The 20,429-nt window shown below is 36.1% G+C and overlaps 1 protein-coding gene across 1 annotated transcript in view; it reads left to right on the top strand.

Moving 5' to 3' along the window:
- Nucleotides 1-20,429, top strand: part of Polr1A (RNA polymerase I subunit RpI1) — a 553,279-nt gene that overhangs the window by 190,713 nt on the left and 342,137 nt on the right. The window contains exon 10 of the mRNA XM_089249700.1: nt 5,473-5,692. Coding sequence (XP_089105826.1) covers nt 5,473-5,692 — 220 coding nt within the window. The remainder of the gene's footprint in view (nt 1-5,472; nt 5,693-20,429) is intronic.

Raw genomic sequence — 20,429 nt, 5'->3', positions numbered from 1 at the left:
GGCTCCGTGCATCAAAAAAAATTGAGAACCTCTGCTCTAAAGTATAGCTTCCCAACCTTTTTTGTCCCATCGCTCTCCAACACAATGTTATTATACCCGTAGCTTCTACCGCTCCCTGGAACATTATCGCCCCCCAGGGGGTGTTGTTAATGCCCACGTTGGGAATCACTGCTCTAGAGCATCATGTAGCTCATGTGCACCAGACAAGATGTCATCCACATAAAAGTCTAAAACTGCAATCTTGGACACAAAAAAACCGAGATTATTCATCTAGCGCAAGCTGTTTCTGCACATGTGTTGTCAAATACAGAGCACAAGCTGTACTGTAGGTAACAATCAATAATCTAAACATCTCTTAACCGGATCGTTCATATTTTCTTTCTATACAATTCTCTGCAAATCAGAGTGGCTGGATTCAACTAGAATTTGCCAGTACATTGTGACAATGTTCGCGGTGAAAGCATATTTATGTTGACGAAATCTCATCATGATTGAGAACAAATCCTGCTAAATAGTTCCACCATTCATGAGGAAATCATTGAGAGAAAGCCCGAAGAACAAATGGCAGAGGCATCAAAGAGAATGCTAAGTTTTGTACTTTCAGTATCGAGTAGGGGAACGCCATGATGTGTCATATAGTAGGTGTTGTGGTCCACTGCATCATAGGCAAATTCTTCCACGTGTCCCAGATCCTCATACTCCTTCATAAAGGACACGTAGAGTTTCTTCATATCTCTATCCTTGTCTAGTCATTTACACATTGTATTCTATCTTCTAATAGCCATGGCCAAAAAATCTCCCAATTTTGTTTAGTCTGATTTAAGAGGTAGCTGCACTGCATATCTACCTGCCTCGTTTCTAGAATGAGTTTCACAAAAATGCTTTTCGCAAAGAAATTTCTCAGTACTTTCAATAAGCTTGTTTTCGTTTATGGATTCCAAGTCCCGGAATCTGCTCAAGGTGTTATCTAAGTGTTCTAATTCATTCGATAAATGACAATATCAAACATTACTTTCGACTTGGTTTTGCACAACACCCCAAACTATCTAACCAAAAATAGTTTCTTGCAACAATATTTTAATTATGGTAATACAATGTTTGCATAAAATTTCAAAAGAATATTTTGTAAACTAATAAAATGTTGATTCTATTCAGAACATTAAAGTCTGGATCTGCTACTCGTAAATTCTCAGGGAGGGAAACTTCAGATTTGTTGATGTATCTCGAAGAACTGAAACCCATCACTTTCGGAACTATTAGCAACTCTAATGAGCACCTAAATGTGTCACCTGAAGATAAAATTATCACATGCAATTTCTGGTTTATGTTTACTGGAAAGCTGCTCAACAGCGACGAAAATTTAATTTCTTTTCAGCCTATTTGCACATTCAGTTGTAACAAAGCTTGATTGCGATGCACTATCCAACAGCACCCTACATGGTTGTGAACAACCTCTAACGAGTCTTTTTTTTTTTTTAACTCTATGAAGGAGGGTGTGATGTTTGTAACTCTTGGTGTTTTTATAATCGTGCAATTGCAGATGGTTCCATTCCTCATATGCATAAAAACATGAAGATGTATGTAACTGAAGCTGTAGTGGCAAAGATACTGCCTGTGTACCAACGACTTGCTTCCAATGAACTAATCGTGAATTCGTTATTTTAACATGAGCTATAGGCCCTGCATCAATGACATGCTTTTTTCCTTTGGTCATCCTAGTTGTACACATAACTTCAGAATAACGAAAAACATTCTCATTTAATCATTATTCTCCACCACCTTCATTTTCTACACAACGGGACTAATTAGCAGGGCCACAATTAGATACTTTGTCACCCGGGGCAAGCTGGAATTTTGCATGCAGAGGAAGCAGTTAAAGGGTGAATTCAGCACCCCTTATGGTTCAGTGCCCGGGGCACCAGACCCGCCTACTCCCCCTCATTGCGGCCCTGCTAATTAGACGTTACTTATACAGTTCAGAACCGATTCCGAATGGCTTTTTTATGTTTCTCACTGAGAGGTTCGAACTCCAAACGTTTGGTGTGCAGACTTTCCTCAATAGAAATCTGCTGTTTGATCATCATGTCACTGTTTTTGTAATAGTTCTCAAAGCAGAGAAGAGACTGGCGAGGACAAAAGAGGGTTTCGAATGCACAACATCTCTGAGCATCTTATGGCCAGTTCGCAAATACCATATTGACTTATACCAGGGCATCAATATTACTGAAATTATACAATATTGGCTACTATATTCCACTGCTATGTAAGTAGTATTCCACAAATACCCATGGTTTTTCAATCATGGCAACTAATACAAAGTTTCTCTGATTTCTTGTTTAAGTATTACCATTATAATTCACGAAATACAAGCAGTCACAAAAATAACATTGTAAAAAATGTTTCATGAAAATTGGCTTCAATGATAAATAAAGTAACAAAATACAGAACAAAGAAAAAAATTACTACTCTCTGTACTTGGTCACCTGGTTCAGTGTGAATTTTAGCATACACCATTCTCACCTAAAATATGGAATGAAAGGTCCGCAACACCCTTTACAAAGGTTGGCAATGCCCCTGAGAGCCGCGATGCATGGTTTGAGACACTAATGTCCAGTATTTTGGTCCCTTTCTTTTAGACAACTTTTAAAGAGCTAGATTTGATTCATTATCTGCTGTGCTTTTAGATATGGAAAACAGAACAAAAAAAAAAATCTTTCTTGAAAATGTGAAAAATTGTTTTTTTCCAAATATTCAGAAGATCAATATAAGAATACTCAAGATTTAAGTAACGGTGATGTAATGCAAATTACAGTTATTTAAGTTTATTTATAATATCATTTTGAAAAAGTTAATGTGGGGGGGGGGGTAATTATTCTCAAGAATGATTATCATATACCTAACAAAATGCAATTAAAACCATTGAATTTTTGTGACATTGTCTTTGAGGTCTATGGGGCAGGGCATCATTTTCAGTGAATTTCCAGTTGTACGATTTTCTCCCATATACAATGTTTTGACGTGACGTCTTGAACATTGTATAAACAAGATTCCATTTGTGGTAAAGAATCTGTAAAGTGGGAAAAATGACCTCAGGCAAGTTAGAAAGTGAAGCTTTTCCTTTTCTGTGTATTGCGATTGTTACTTAGGATTAGCTATTCAGAAAAACGATAAGAATCTGACATGAAGTTCAATTGGCCATTTGAAAGAAGAGAGGCGGGAGACCACAGAATGCAAAGAAACAATTTAAAAGTTCCATATCTGTGGAGGAAGAGCCTCATGAAATTTTTGCATGCAGGTCTTCAGTTTTTGGAATACCAATTCTGAGGAAGTCTTTTTATAAAATATTGCTTCAGGTGAAACAGTATCAAGAAAAATTTCAGAAAAAATCAGTGTTCCGGGATATTTTGGGTTCCGTCACTTTTGATTCAGCGGAACCCCAAAAAAGCTCTCACAGAACCCTAGGGTTCCTCGGAACACCAGTTGGAAAACCCTCTACTAGTGAGGAAAATGTTGAACGATTTCACCAGCACATAAAAGCAATGGAAGACCAATACCAAGGCAGATGTGATACTCATATGATGTTACATAACTGTTGGAATCTGTAAGAATGCCATGTAAACGAAGTTCACTTAAGAATTCCAAACAGAAGAAACTTTCGGAGTGGAAAAAAATAACTTTTCCTGTTATTTTTATCTGATTTTTTTCATTTCTGATTTTTAATTAAGGTATTAAGATTTACAAGAGTTGCTGTGTGTTTTTCCATCAGTTGAAATGATAAAAATTAATTTTTTTCTTCAATTTAACATGTATACCATAAGCCTAATTAAAGGTGTTAATGTGTGTTAATAACATTATTTTCATATTTCACAAATAAGAGCTGATAGGTGAAAACTAATGTCACATCGGGTTTCAGGACATGAAATACACAGTCAGTTAAAAAACCCTGGTACCAAAATCAGTGTTGCGCAGTGTTATAGATCAAATGTTCTATTTTGCATACGGTTCCTGTAGTTAAAGGATTTTATAGCTAATGTCCTTGATATATTTATAGGTGAATTGTGAGGCTCACAAATGAGCATGGGTTCGCTTGATGCCTTCCGAAAATTAACATCTACTTTCCAAAAACATAATTAAACACTCCCAACTAGTAATTTCTGTATATTTTAGAGTCATTTTGAATTCTTTTCTTTTTTCTCTGTCCGCTTTTCTGAGAATTAAAATTGGATGATATTACTTCACTCAGAGCATCTATTTTAACATTTGCAATGTTGAATGCTCTCAGGTGCTTTAGAACATTATCTAGCAAGGCTCAAGTCTTTAGCCGATTCATGGGCGATTTTAGGGATTTAAACTAATGTGTTGATATGCGTATCAAAAATTAAACGTTTCTTTTCAAATCGTTTCTCTAGTGCAGAGAATAATGAATCGAAGGTGTCCTCAATGCTTTGAACCTGCCTAGCTTCACCTTTTAAGGCAGTTTATAAATAATACATTTTGTACCGGAAAGGTGGTTATTTTTGGTGAGCAGAGCATTGCACTGATTTTTGAACAGTCCACTTTTCATATTTATTGCTAAATTGCGACAGAAGAATTTTCGTTTTGCTCAGAAACACAGTTTCGATTTACTTGGAATGAAACTCAACAAATTCAAACGTATTTAAATGTCCTCTAATTTTTCTTCAGAGCTCTATATTTAGAACTTTGAATTCATCTTTTAACACTTCATAATATTTCAATTTCAAATCTTCAAAATTGTTTTTTGTCGCTGGTAATGTTTCTTGTCTGTATATAATTACTATCTCACTGGTGCTTTCATTATTTGACAAGAATTTATCAAGTCTGGTGATTTGTGTTTTGACGTTGCCCTTACGTCGACTTAACACAGTTAAATTCGCCATCGTGTGAAACAATATCAAATTGGTGAAATTCTACTTACAGGTTCTTGTAATGTTTTGTACAAAACAAAAGTTGAGTTTCCAAAGTATCCAAAGTAATTGATTTTTCGTTAATCATTTATCAATCCATAGTTTCACTGGTGTTCATGTGACAACGGGCCACACACATGGTCACTACCATGAATAAATAATGCACTGTTTTAAAACTTGACAATCAATGCCATAAGAAGGGTGATTCAATAATGTATCGATAAAACGCAGGGGAAAATTACATTGAGAGTTGTCAACATATACACACATTTCTCCTGAGAGAAACATAATAAAAAGAAAAAAAAACAAGAAAAAGAAAAGTTAAAGTTGACATCAACTCTATCTTGTGTCGAGCAAGAGATAAAAAAGTTAGAACAACTATATTTCAATTCGTGGGAGGGAAGAGGGGAAGCAACACACACTTGTATGTGTACTAAATCAGAGGAAGCCCTCTTAGAAAGAAAGATGTGCAATTTTGTTTATTTTCCATTCTCATAATATTATGATGTTAATAGTTAGGTTTTTACTTTTATTTCTTTCATTACAGAGCAGATAAGGTGGAAATAGAAGATGGCAAAATTGTAAAATTGAAAGCTGATGATCCTGTTCAGAGACAAGGGATTGCTTGCAAACTTCTAACACCATCATCACGTCATGATTTACAGCATGGATTTCCTAAAAAAGTTCACAGGCATTTGAAAAATGGTGATATCATGCTATTAAATAGGCAGCCTACCTTGCACAAACCTAGCATAATGGCACATAAAGTATGATTCACATAATTACATTTTAAATTGAATGTTTTTTTGATTCAATCATTTTGAATTTTCCTGATTGAAAAATTACTTAATTTTTATATTCTATATATTGCCGGAAATTTTTCCTTTTGCTCTGGATAAAATTTTCAACATACTGAGACTTTAATCGAATGACATATTAATTTTCTTATGACCAAAATGGGCTATAGCTAATGGCTCATTCTATAGCAACTTGACCAATGAGGGTTGCATGACTAACTCCAATTTTTTTTCAATATACAGAATATACTGTTTTCATAGATACCTAACACCCTTATATTAATACAGCTGCTATACAAAAAACAGCAAGATTAATTTTATTATTTTTTTCGATAGTTCCACAAAATTTTAAATGTAGCTTTACCTATAGGTGTAGCAAGTCGCTGAAAATTTTAGTGTTTTCATTCTTGCACAGCCCCTGTGTATATTCCGAATTTGAAGGAAATCAGAGACAGTCTGACTATCAATTTTTTGGTTGATTCATTATGGAACAAGTCTAATAAAAGTTGAAGCATCTGTTGTTTTTTTTTTGGGGGGGGGGGATGGAGGAGGATCATACACAAAATTATTTCAGAGACAAATTTGACTAATAACTTGTTTATTCATCAGGGAAACTTTTATGTATAAGCCATGTAAAGAGGCCATGACATTATGTAACATTATGTAAGACATTATGTAAAGAAGCCATGTTTGTTATGAGATATATATCTTTATACAGCCCCTTAAAGTTTGGCTAGATTGATAAGGCTGGTCATTCACTGGAAGTGACAACACGTGGCAAGCACTATGAGGAACAACAGCAAACATTGAGTCAGATGACTAGAATGTCTGATGTCGTCCACTGACCTTTACACGCTACTGAATTTGTGACTGTGCTCCTTGCAGATGAGAGAGTGTTCACTAATAATCTTGAAAAAATATTAAAAAACAATTGTAATGAAAAATGGATTCAGAGGACCTGTATTTATCAAGTCCATATTTCAGGGGTGGAAAATTTGCTACAAATTGCTACAATTTCCACAGTTTTTGATTCACAATTTCAATCTGAGACAGTTCCAGAGAACGGTGATCAACCCTTCCAAGATCTGAATACTATGTGAAACATTGGTCTGTATCATAGAATACGATATGATCTAACAAATCTATGAATTAAATCGCCCTGGACTTTTTAATGGTCATCCCAAGCAGCTTACAGTGCTTTGACATGGTTCGTACGGTCCTTGAAAACCTTGAAAAGTCCTTGAAAATAAATAAGTCCTTGAAAAAGAATTTTTTTTTAAGAATTCTGTGAGATTCCTTGAGAAATTTGTGTTTTCCGAAATAGTTTTCGCCACTTTTTTTTTTTACTTCGTAAGTGACGTCCTTAAAAAAGTGAAAAGCACAGGGAAAAAGCCTTAGTAGCCAATAACCCTGGATAATTGGATTTAAAGCACGTTTTTCCCCATTATTATAAAGCCGAGTTTTCATAGGAGCAGGTTTTTTGTGCCGCGTGCAAAGTGAATCGCCCAGCGTGACACGCCGTCCACTCACCAATAATAAGAAAACCTAGATCCTAGAGAGCGCAACAAGCCTCACACGGCAGTGTTTTACGTCGGGCGTGATTGGCCGACTGTTTCTGGAGGAGTCAAATGCGTTGTGCGCCACTCGTTTTACCGATCTTCTCTTCATTTTTATTTTCTTTCACTTCCCTTCATCGAGCTCGATGCTTCCCTTCAAACCGGAGCATGCAGATGACAGAGTAGATGCATGCAGATAGCAGGGCCGTGAGCTGATGCGCCACGGTAGGAATACACAAACGCGTAGTGTGATTATGTAAAACGTTTCTGTCGACACGAAATGATACAGTTCGGTTCATGCGGCGCCAAAAACCTATGTTGGAATGTTTTTTCCCTTTTTATTCTCTGTGCACGTGGAACCGCTCGTCCCGACGCAATATGTAAATCGCTGACGGCATGCTCTCACCCTCACGGGAGCTCAGCTTTGTACTGTAGGCTGGTTTTTTTCCGCGTCTATGTCGGGATTGTTTTTTTTCTCCCTGAGATTGCCGGTTGTTATTTGTCAGCCGTTTTATTTATTTATTTCTTTTATGATCGTAAATGATCTTGTTTTTTTTCCTTGCAACTTTTATGGAATAAAAGCTAGAGTTCAAAATGAACTTCCGATCGTTGTTTTTTTTCTTCAGCTCAGTCGGCACACTCTGACCCCCAACAACCAACCAATACCTATTTCTAGAGTAGAAATCCTTCTGTTCTAGAAGGTATTGCAACAACCCACTTCTAGGAAAACCCGGCTTTATGGTAGCATGTATCATGTGATCGTATGTAGATGTATTTGGAGTCGTTGGAAGTCATTAAACTTTTGTACAAGGTATTTTTTCTGGAGGACTTGAGAAATCAATATCTTAATAAAAAAGTGTCATAATTTTTGCCGAAATAATTTCAGCCTTTCGGTCCGTAAGTGAGCGAAGCTTCCTCTGATTACTGTCAACTATAGGCGGAGATTGACTTGGAAGTCTGGGGGGGGGGGACACGATGATGATGTCAATTCATATATGCATATATACATTAGATCAGTCAACTTCACATCCCCCCCCCCCCGTATCTCCGCCCATGCTGTCTAAGGTTGTATAAGGTTCTTTAAAGAAAGAAAACAAAAAATGAGTAACAAGTGTGTGTACTTTTAATTAATTGTGTGGCTGAAAAATCCCTTCTATCAAGATTGGTTGCTGAGTGTGCCAGACAAAAATGTCGCCAAATGCAAACTGTACTTCAATGGGTGAATCGGCACTGAAATCCATTGAGCTTATATTACTGGAGGGAGTATGACGCAGGGCCATAACTAGGATTTTTGTATTGTCTTGCCGCCCCCACCAATTCGGAATTCGATAATTTTATAACGGTGTTCACCTAAAAACTGCCACCCGGGGCAGTTGCCCCCCCCCCCTCCCGCGTTCTAGTACCGGCGCTGGTATGACTTCAGTGGTCTACATAATTACTTGGAAGATCACGTGACGCGTTGAATGTCGGCGCATCTCCGTTATTTTCTAATGGCATCCATAGTTGTTTAAAGGAGTTTAAAACAATAAATGAAAGAAATAATTTCAGTATCGATGATATGATTCCAAAATTAATGAAAGAGATAGTTCCAGAATTAATGAAAGAAAAAATTACAGAATTAATGAAAGAAAAAATTACAGAATTAATGAAAGAAAGAATTAAAATTAATGAAAGAATTACAGAATTAATGAAAGAAAGAATTAAAATTAATGAAAGAATTACAGAATTAATGAAAGAAAGAATTAAAATTAATGAAAGAATTACAGAATTAATGAAATATAATTCCAGAATTAATGAAATAATTTTAGAATCAATAAAAGAATTCAGCATTAGCGAAAGAAACAAATCCAGAATTGATGAAAGCAATTATTCCAAAAGTTATGAAAAATTATTCCAGAATTGTTGAAAGAAATAATTCCAGAATTGATGAAAAAATTCCAGAATTAATGAAAGAAATTATTCCAGCATTAATGAAATAAATAAATTCAGAATTAATGAAAGAAATAATTTAATCTTTTTCTATCTTTAGAAGAGTTCTTTTTTTCAATCTTTAAAAGAAAATAAGAAAATTAATTGCAATTTTTAGAGACTAAACTACGTTTCAATGAAGAAATTGACAGGCACGAACTGTGTTATTCAATGTGTCATATGTTTTGTATGACATATATGTGTATGTGGCCTCCTTTATTCATTACAGATGATGTGAAATAAAGTAGGTAGAAATGTAATCTCTGAAAGTTTTAATCAAAATTAAATATGCGCCTATTCATGTTAAAAATGCTTTTGTAAAAAAAGTCCTTGAATTTTTAAGTTTTACCTTGAAAAGTGCTTGAATAGTCCTTGAATTTTTTTTCGTTGGAAGAGTACGAACCATGTTTGAAATAGAGCAGTTATACTGACAGCTAGGGGCTTCCACATCTTGGAATTTGGTATGTCTAGGTCATTATTTTCTATGAACAGTCGGTCACAATTTTTCACAGATCCCTTTATTTAAAAAAAAAAGAAATATTCCCTGTTCAATCTAGTGAAGAGGCAGGGAAGGCTCGAGACAAAATTCTCACCTCTGCAAGACATCATTTTGGTGCCTCTCTGACATATAAGTCGCAAGAGTAAAATTATCTGGGGGAATCTCAGATTTGTATATGCCATGAGTAATATGGTGAGAGATAACATAGGCAGTTTAGTCATTGAAGCTCTTATCCTGGGTTTTATATTCACCCATTTTATAAAATTACATATATTTTATTGTATACTTCCTTAGTTGTGTTCCAGCTAGATAAAATGAACCAGAAATTACAATGGTTTCTGCAAATTATTCCATCCACTACAGTCATAGTGAAACTCGCAGAAAAAGTTTTCATTTTCATTCTCGTTTTTGATTTGGAAGTTAAATGGCAACACTTGAATATATAACAAGCACAACACTTACATGCATGATATTTTTCTCCCTTTCAAACCAACCACAACCAGACCATGGTCTAGACCAGCGGTTCTCAACCTTTTGTGACTCGCAGAGCCCTTTTCAGTGAATAATGTCTATGGCGGAGGCATGTTTAATTCGAGGAGCCCTTTTTAGTACATTATTTATATGGTGGTTATTGGCCTTTAGGCCTCTTTTTTTTTGTTTATCAAATTTATTGATTTATTTTATTATTCTCGACTGGCCGTGGGGCCCCTGGGAATTGCACATGCAGCACGGTTGAGAACCGCTGGTCTAGACAATGTAATTTTAATTAATGCTCATTTGGAAACCGTTTTCCATTGAACACTAAAGATTGTGGTGAATGACTTGAAAGGAAATGGCATATCAAGAGAATAAAGTAGTAGAAAATAGGAAACTTGGAAGCAAAATGAGAGACTGAAAATCTGTTGAAGATGCTGGGAGATAAAATACATGGAGCAATCATAAATCAGTTAAAAACAGGGAGTGAAAATGGATTCACCCAAATTGAATTTTTTGTGAAAATAGAATCATTCTATTAAATTTCTAATATTTTAATCATCATTCTTTTGTTTTTATTTCTATAGTTTTTAATCTCTATTAAATTTTTGAGAATTTCTAATAAATATTCTAAGAATGACCCAGCAAAAGAAGTTATCCCAAAGTATGTTGAATCAAACTGAGGTAATGACAACGAGCAAACTCAAAAAGAAACACTTATCATTTAAAATAGGAAATAGGTAAATTCTGGTAAAAGAAGCAAGATCAAACGTTGAAAAATGCGCGAAACTGAATAGTACAAAGGCACAACTTAGACTTGCATCAGCGGCAAAAACAAGAAAAATAATTACTTTTCTAATGAGTGTTTCAAGTCTCTGGTTTAGTGATTTTTTTTTAAATTACTGATTATACCAAGTTTACACAGTAAATCTAAAATTACTCATTTTCAAATTAGTTGTTAAATCTGAAATACCATTTGTTAAAATGTCTTTATGTTAGAAGTCTCGCATTTGTTGATATTGTAGAGAATGTAAAAATATAAATATATCAAGAAGTCTCTCAAAAAATTTCTATGATTAAAAAATAAGTTCTTCTAGAGGAAATCTATGTATTTTGCGCCTTGGGGAGGGGCACCCCCTTCTTCTGAGCTGAGATAACACTGTTTTTTTTTGTGTGTGCGTGTGCGCGATGGTAGGTCAAAAAATAAAATTCACATTTTTTTAGTGGGCCCCGGTGATAAATAAGTACTAAATGGTCTCAAAATAACACTCATGATTTTTTTCTTACATTCTGATTAGTGTAACTGCCTCCGGATTGATATTGACTTTTTGGTTTTTTCCATATTTTTATTTATTTTTCCTAGGTAGGTTTCAGTCAGGGTTTCAACGAATTGCATTACTTTCTACATAGACAATTCGTCGCGTTGTAGTTGTGAGAGAGTCTAGGGAGACCATACGCGCGCATGTGACACCCATGTTTCTCAGTATAACTCCCGCTGAAATAAGGCAAGGTTGTGTTGCATTCGTTTGTGCCATTTTCATCATGGATCATACTGGTTCAAAGTGGAAATGTTCATTTCATGATCCAATTGACTTTAAATGCAATATATTACCAACTTACAAAGATATTATTAAGTTCTATGAGGGAAACCATCATAAAATGAAACGTGATAATGAAATAATAAAAGAGGCCACATAAAGAACTAGAGCACATTGTCAGGGCAAAAATTGAAGAAATATAGTCAAGAGATTCCATTCCTTCTGTCCAACAAAAACGAGTGAAAGTCGTACCATATATGAAATACAAATATCTTTTAAAATCACACTCTAAAATACCAAAGAAGCAATTAGAAGATTTTCGCCGTAAATTATTGTTTGACATTTATTTCATCTTGCAAGTGTAAGAACATTGAAGAGTGTGTTTGCCTTAAATACAAAATATTCCTTTCAGAGAGAAAAGCTTCCTAATCGACCTATGAGTGACCAAAGTCCTGCAAATAACTGCTTTGTACTTCGTCGGATGGAAGGATAAAACTTTAATTATATCAAAAAATGACGGAAAAATGTATAGACAGAGCATTCTTGAAGAGCATATAACTTGTTGATAATGGAACCATCGTCGAAGCACCAACTTCTGGCATATCTGAGTGCTTAAAACAAGCTATCTTAGATTTCTTCTTGGAATCAGAAATATCTATGGAGTCTTTAGTGGCAGTTGGATGTGATGTGGAAAATGTGAACGTTGATTAATATGGAGGGTGTCATACATCTGCTTGAAAAAAATTAGATAAGCTGTGTTGCAGTGGATTATCTGTTTACTGCATATGAACGAATTACCCTTCTGACACTTGTTTCTACATATTGACGGCAGCACATCTGGACCCAAAACATTTTCAGGGAGAATCGGCAAAGATATAGAAATATGTGAAAAAAAACTCGGTGTTTCAAGTTATTTGAAAAGAGTTACCAAAGCTTTCTATTCAAGGTATTAGCACAGACCAAACATATTTGTACAGAATAGTCTCAGCAGTTTCAAAAGGCCTAAGGCTTTGGCAAACAAATCGCCAGGGGGTGCAATAGCCCAGGTCGACAAGATACTCATTTAAAAAACCAAAGAATGTTTAGAGGGTCGCGAGTTCGATACCCGGTTCGTCCTTGTCAGAAAACTTTCCTTACACGGGTACAACTAAAACGGCGATGTGACTGCAGAAAAAGTTTACTACTGTAGGGGAGTTCTCCATTGAGGGGTTAGCGCACCAACCTCTCGATGAGTATAAAAAACAAGCCTGGCATTCAGAATCGGCAATAAATTACAGGTTCCGGTGTAATTAGCCCTCGTGTGCAGAAAAACGACCATGGTGCGGAAATATGATTAACAAATCGCAAGGCAAAATGTCTCATGCCCAATGGCTGACTCATGCTGATCGAATTCTACGTTTGTATATTTTGCTGAAATCTACTGAAAATTTAATTCTAGCAACATATGTCGTCAAGTTTTATGCTTCAACATGGTTTGCTATCAAAACTCACCCTTCCTGTAAAGATGGAACACAGCACCTGTTCAAGCTCATTGCTGCAACTAGGTATTTGCCCATAGAACTGAAAGGCGAAATATATCCAGTTATTCTCAAAGACACACTTACTTCACACACCCTGAAAATTCATTGATCACAATGCTGACCGACTCTGAACCGCACATCCGTGAAGTAACAGCCCACCGCATTCAGAAAAATAGACTCGGACTGTTTCAATTTGCTATTGTAAAACTTGATGAATCTTACATTGATCTCATTGAATGGCAGAAGTAGAATATATCTGATCCATTGTCATATCCTGGCGGTTAGAAATTTTTAGGAATATGGACTGGGTCGCTGTTTCGGTTAATAAGTAATCTCAAAACGCTGTGCCGAAATTCAATAGTAAGAAGGACTTTTGCGCTATTTGAAATATGATGATAATGATATAAATGTCACTTTTTTGTAAACTTTTTCTTATAATAAATAAATTTTACTCATGTGAACCATTAAAATTTTTTTTTAAAACCTTATGTGACAACTCATCAAAAAAATTCTTTTTTCAAAATATGTATTCTTTTAAGTCTATCCGGAGGCAGAAGATAACCCATTCTTAAAAAAATTTATATGTGAGCTAAAAGCATCATTTGGCACCCTTTTTGTGCTGTGCTGGATAGAAATTTAAGAAAAAAATTTTACATAGAATGGTGACCCACCCTAGTGTGCTCGCTACTCAATATGTGCATATGAAAACTATTTTATTTACTGCCAAAGTTTTAAAGTGCTACACAAAACTGATACATGCTGCTACGAAAACGAGTTTCCTGCTACAAAAATAAAGTTTTAATTTTCCACCCCGATACTTGCTGATGTTATGGAATGTAATATCCATATTAAGCACAGTGCACTTATGTGATCATGCAGGCTACTCGTCAGTTCCTATCCTGCCTTCTCACTGTTCGCACGCTTGTATCTTTGTGAGTATGTGATGATCCGGTTTTTCTTTATTATGTACAGCGAACATTTCCATTACATAATATGTGTCTATGGATCTATTTCCCGGCGTTAAGAGGTTATGGACCCAGGCTTATGCCTGTAGACCTTCGTATGAGCGAGGATTAGTTTCTGAAATAAGAAATGTGACGACAAACAAGATTGTGGTTGTGATACATTCTCAGAGCTCTCACTTACTTTTGTCATACTTTCTATGTTTCATCCTACTTTCTCGTTTTTGTCCAACTTTTTTACCAAATCGTATCAGCAAAACTCATGTAATTGATTTTAATTGAAGAGGGAATCATTGATATATTGCAAAATATTGCAAATGCTGAAGATTGCAATTAAGATTCTGCCAAAGCAGACATTTTATTGTTTTTCGCATTATTTGGGGTGTATGTGGATCATTTGGCTTATTAATTTATTTTATTTGCTTAGTTTGAGGGTTTAGCAAGTAGAGCAAGTCATTAAAAACTTTTGTCTGGATAGAAAAAATAATTTTGTGTTTACTACTTCATGGTCTTGGATAGTAACTAGCAGACATCATTCAAAATTATGGTGCACATTTTATGCATAGGTGAAACAACAGTTTGCGTAAAAAAGCAGTTGGATACGTAGGCCTATTCTAGGTTTGGCGATTCTGATGCTACCCAACAGCATTCAATTGTCTTCTGTATTTTTAGAGCATGCAGAGGCATAAACAATAAGTACAATGCTCATCAAAGAGCTTGAAATGAAAGTGCTTCATTTGTCAAAAACGATGACACTGGCATTGAACAGTAAAATATGAAAAAGTCCTTTTTAAGAAAACGATAGACAACACAGTAAAACCATCTGGTTCACCTTAACTTATTTGCAGTGGATCTTGTAATTTACATATTTTGCACTGTGCTTTTGAATGTGGTCTCAAAAGAATTTCATTTTTAAACTTACATGTCTTTATAATTTGCTGTGCATACATTGTTGAAGAGAGTTGACAGACTGTGATTCAACAAAAGAATGGAATATATGTTGGATTTGTAGTTATAGTTCTTTTTGTTATTGGTAGATCACGCTGCGGCATGCAGGGGGAATAAATAGTATTGTAAAAATTAGTTTTGGCAACAAGTGGGTTCGCCGGGAGAAGTTGGCAGGAAAGGCCACGCTTTTTCTTATGTCTGTGTGTGATCATCTTGTATGTTTTGTGCACGTAATAAGTGTTTCGAAAATACAGGCTGTGTGTGTGTTTCTCTGTGAAGAGCCCCACAGAGAAAAATGGATGCTTGGCCGGGATTGATTTGAATTTGCAGATTTGGATGTGAGGGTGAATCTTCTTGATTCGAGTTCCCTCTTCGGGTCGCGCTGATTCAAGTGAACCACCCAGGCTCGGAGGTTCGACGATCGCAAGAAGGTTTCGTCTTTGTCAGAGTCAGCCCGACTCAAGATTTCGTGATCAGTTTCGTCTTCACAAGACGGTCCTGAAGATTTCGCAATTAGTTCCATGTTCACGAGACTGTGCTGAGGATTTCGTCATTGGTTTCATGTTTGCGAGACTGTGCTGAATATTTGGCGACTGGCTTCATGTTTGCGAGACTGTGCTGAGGATTTCACAATCAGTTTCGTCTTCATGAGATTGTGCTGGAGATTTCGCTATCTCTTTCGTCTTCGCCGTGGGTCGTCAAGACTCGAAAAGTGCGCATCTGTGATAAATGTGGATCGCAATAAGTGTTTCACGCCTGTGAAAAAAAGTGTTTCTGACCGAAAGTACACTGCAGTGTCATTTATGTGTAACTAACTTGAGTTTCCCTTGTGGGAATGTTTCCAATTTCATTTTGCATGTATTCGTTTATCTTGTAACTCATCCACATATATCTTTATGAATTGAGCCTTTTACACGAGGTGGCCATGTCTTATTTGACATAGGGCATCAAAGAGGACTTGAAGGTGCTCGCGAGTGAATTGGGGTTGGACACTTCTCCTAATTTCAAAATCACAGATCTCAAGGCCATTCTGAAAAGCAAAAACTATGATGAGGAGTTTGCAAAGAGTTACTGAAAACTATCATAGGTGATAAAAAGGAAGAGAAAAAGAGAAAAGCTGATTTCAAGGAGCAGTGAACAAAAGATGAAATCGAGGAGCAGTGGAGAAGAGACGTAATGGAAGAGCAATGTATGAGACTGGAAATAGAGAAACTGAAAATCAAGGTAAAATCCTGATCAGGTGGAAGGACTCAGTTTGAAAACACTAAAAGTCCAGGCAGAGAGTTCCAAAACCTGATGCAAAGGTTCGATATGAGCGATGATATAAGTCTCTACCTTGTACTCTTTGAGCGGCAAGCTTGCCGGGTATTAGTACCAAAGGAGGAATGGGTCACTCATCTAGGACTGCTACCTCATGAAATAAATCAACTGATTACATGAGAGCCCGAGGAGAATGTGGAAAATCATGACCTTGTAAAAGAACTGTTGATGAAAAGATTTAAATTGATGGCAGAATAGTTTTGTCAGCTGTTTGTCTCGCATCAACAGAAGCAGACCCGTACTTGACGAGACTATCATCATGAATTATGTGCATATTTTGATGGCTACACGGACAGTGATGCAGATTTTCCCCATTTAGAGACCAATCCAAATAATATTTTCAATTTTGAAGACATTGTCCAGAAAAGTAACTTGGTCAAGCGTATAGAGCACCAATTGAACAATCTGCAAAATATTTTCTAATGAGCCAGAGATGACTCATCTGGTCGAACATGATATCACATTTATAATTGATAAGCCCATCAGAGCTAGGCTGTCAAAGAATTATCAACAACAGAATGGTATTTAAAAGACTGAAATTCAATTCAATGAATATTAGATTTGAAAATCATTGAAGTAGGGAAATCGGATTATGCCTTACCAATTATCTTAGTTGAAGCACCACATAAGGATTCCAGACATTGTATTAATTACTGCGGATTAAATGAAGTGATACGTACCAAATTTTTTCAATTGCTAAATATTGAGGGAAGACTTGAATTAGTTTTGTCAACAAAATTCATTACTATAGATTTATACTTAGATTACTTAGTATACTTACTTTCATTACTTAGATTTATCCAAAGGGTACTGCAGATTCCGTTGAGTTCCATAGCTCAAATATTTGCTGCTTTTATTACCAATTTCGGAACATACAGGTCATTACATATGCCATTTGGTCTGGAAAATGCTCCATATTCCTTTAGTAAACTTGTGTCAGAATTACGAAGGAGATACAGAAATTTTACTGCACCATATCTTGATGATATAGCAATATTTTCCGAGTCATGGGAGACTCACCTAAAACATATTGAATTTGTATCAGAATGCTTGAAGGGTACTAAATTAACACCAAAACCATCTAAATGTCATTTTGCCCAAGATCAGGTGAAAACCATGTGAAGCGAAAATTGAGGCAATCGAAAAGTTTTCTACTCTAGGAACAAAAACTGAAATGGGAGCCTTTTTAGGATTGGTAGGATATTATAGTCACTACATTCCTATGTTTTCGGTATCGGCTGCAAAGCAAGAAATTGTTTTGACTCCCGATTGTAATGGAAGTTTCACTTGTTTGAAACAATTTAATAAATCAGCCAGTGCTATATGCACCAGATTTCTCTAAACAGTTTATTGTGTGGACAAATTTTTCTCAGATGATGTTGCATGGAATTTTTTTTATATGCATTATGCTAATAGGACTCCAGGGAGCTTGTATAAAATATTGAATTTCATTATTTTTTGTGCTATATAAATGGTTTCTAGGATGATAGGTGCGATTTATCATTTTCATGATGTTTTTTGTAGTTTTAAGTTCTAAATTTGTAACCTGAAATTCTAGAGGACTAATGGTTTAAGAATTGGACAATGATAGCAGTAGACTCCCTACACAGTTGAATTCTGTTATAATTAATTTCAAGGGACTGAAGAAATTTCATCATGAAGGAATTTCCGATTTTTAACTTTCATTAAAATTCTTTTGTTATAGCAGAATTCAATTCTGTGGAAAAAATTACTTATTTATGTAGCAGGTAATGGAAATAATGAAATTAAATTTCAAAAATAACTTTAATCAGATAGGCATTGAATTTTTTTTTGGACGAGTTATATTTATCCGAGGATGATGTCACTTTCCGCTATCCATACAGAGGTTTTTAACAGCTGGCTAATGTGAAGATATATTTTGGAAAGGGAGAAAATTGAACCGCCCCTACAGGGGAATCGAACCCACATCCTTTCACTTTCCGGGTGAACGCCCTGGACCACTAGACAACAGAGACAACCAATATCTCAATCTCTCCTTGGAACTCATGTGCACTGAACGGGACCTTACATGGATGGTCTGACCTAACTCAGGATAAAGCTCACATTTGCTGACAATGCCACCAGATAGTGTGGGTTTGATGCCTTATAGAGGCAGTTGAATTTCCTCTTTCAAAAATGAATCTTCGCATCAGCCCGCTATAAAAAACCTTTGTATGGACAGCAGAGAGTGACATCATCCTCAGATAAGTCGCCATCTGGTGACATTGTCAGCAATAGTGAGCTTTGGCTTGAGTTAGGTCCGACCATCCATGTATGGTCCCATTCAGTGCACACAAGCTCCAAGGAAAGATTGAGATATTCGTTGCCTCTGTACTCTAAGGCATTTGCCCTGAAAGTGAAAGGACGTGTTTTCAGTTTCCCACAGGGGCAGTTGAATTTCCTCTCTTTTTATATATCTTCACATCAGCCAGCTGTTAAAAACCTTTGTAAGTTTTTATTTACTTAATATATTTGAGGTAAATAATCTATAATTTTTTTTTGTGCAAGTAATGTTTAAACTGTTGAAACAACAAATTTCTCATGCATGCTCAAACGTGTGCAATGCTTGAAACAAATGTTTGGACGATCTTGCATCTAACAGAGCACATGCAAATTCCAAAATCTTTTCTCATATGAGTGGGCCTGTAACTGGCACATTTTGGAAATGAATCTCCTGAAACCATGTGTGTTTCTGGAAAATGTATTGCACCAAATGTCCCAATAAATGCAGCTACATCCACATGTAGAAAATGTTGAAGTCTAGTCCAGGGGTCTGTCAACTTTTTTTGGCTGGTCAAAATCAACCAAAATGTGTTTATTAAGATGATTTCTTGGGTATATACTTTAATATACCTGAATATAATTATATTTTATTTTCAGAAAGTGGGTGACTCGTGGGTCATAGGTTGCAGAGGCCTGGTCTAGTCTTTTTTCTATGGGATCCTGGAAACTGCTGTTTGAATCTGAAATTCCACCTTAGGTCAATTTTACAAAAATGCTGAAAGAGTAAATGGAGATATGCCATATTTAATACCACATAGTTTTCATTTGCTCCAGCATCAACTTCAGAAATGATCTTGAGTTTTTCTTTAATTGGAAACTCTTTCTTTTAGAGGCCACTCATTTTGAAAAGGAAGAAATAAACTGAAGAGTCAAAAAAACTGGTACACAGGCATGCGTATGCAAATAAAGAGATATGGAACCAATCAGAGTATGGCGCTGTGGTCGGCAACGTCGATACAACACAACAAGCGTATGGCATAGTTGTTAGATCGGTTACTGCTGCTACAATGGCAGGTTATCGAGATTTAAGTGAGTTTGATCGTGGTGTTATAGTCAGCGCACGAGAGATGGGACATAGCATCTCCGAGGTAGCGATGAAATTTGGATTTTCACGTACGACCATTTCACGAGTATACCGTGAATAACGGGAATTCCGGTAAAAAATTAAATCTGCAAAATCGCTGCAGCCGGAAAAAGATCTGATCTTTCAGGGGTGCAAGAGCTGCGCCAATTGCGCCAAACTGCGCCGAAACTGTTCTCTTGCTACATGGTGCGCCAAGACGCCAAATCCCTGCGCATTCGCGCCAATTCTTGTTTCTGGTTCGCGTAGGTACCGCTAATCCACTGTAGTGCGTCAAATACCGGGAATTTAGGAAAAAGAAGCATGAAAATTTTGTTCACGGGACGCGTTCTTTCCGAGACACGGAAAAAAAATACGGAGGGAGAAACTTTAATTTTTTTTTCACTTCCCACCATCTACCACAATCGCGTTATGTCGTGACCTTGGAAAGTAGTTCTACTACCTTGAAGTATAAAGTCCTATACTGTTATTGGTTAACCGGCGGGCTATCAAAGTCCCTGAATGAATATGCCGAATTTTCCGATTTCGAAGACCGTT

This window comes from Pholcus phalangioides, unplaced genomic scaffold, assembly GCF_987345545.1.
Source record: "Pholcus phalangioides strain wild (caught in Gottingen) unplaced genomic scaffold, Ppha-v1.0 ptg000022l_1, whole genome shotgun sequence".
Classification (NCBI taxonomy): domain Eukaryota; kingdom Metazoa; phylum Arthropoda; class Arachnida; order Araneae; family Pholcidae; genus Pholcus; species Pholcus phalangioides.
The sequence above is the reverse complement of the archived record's forward strand: the minus strand, read 5'-3'. Positions and strand labels throughout refer to the sequence as shown.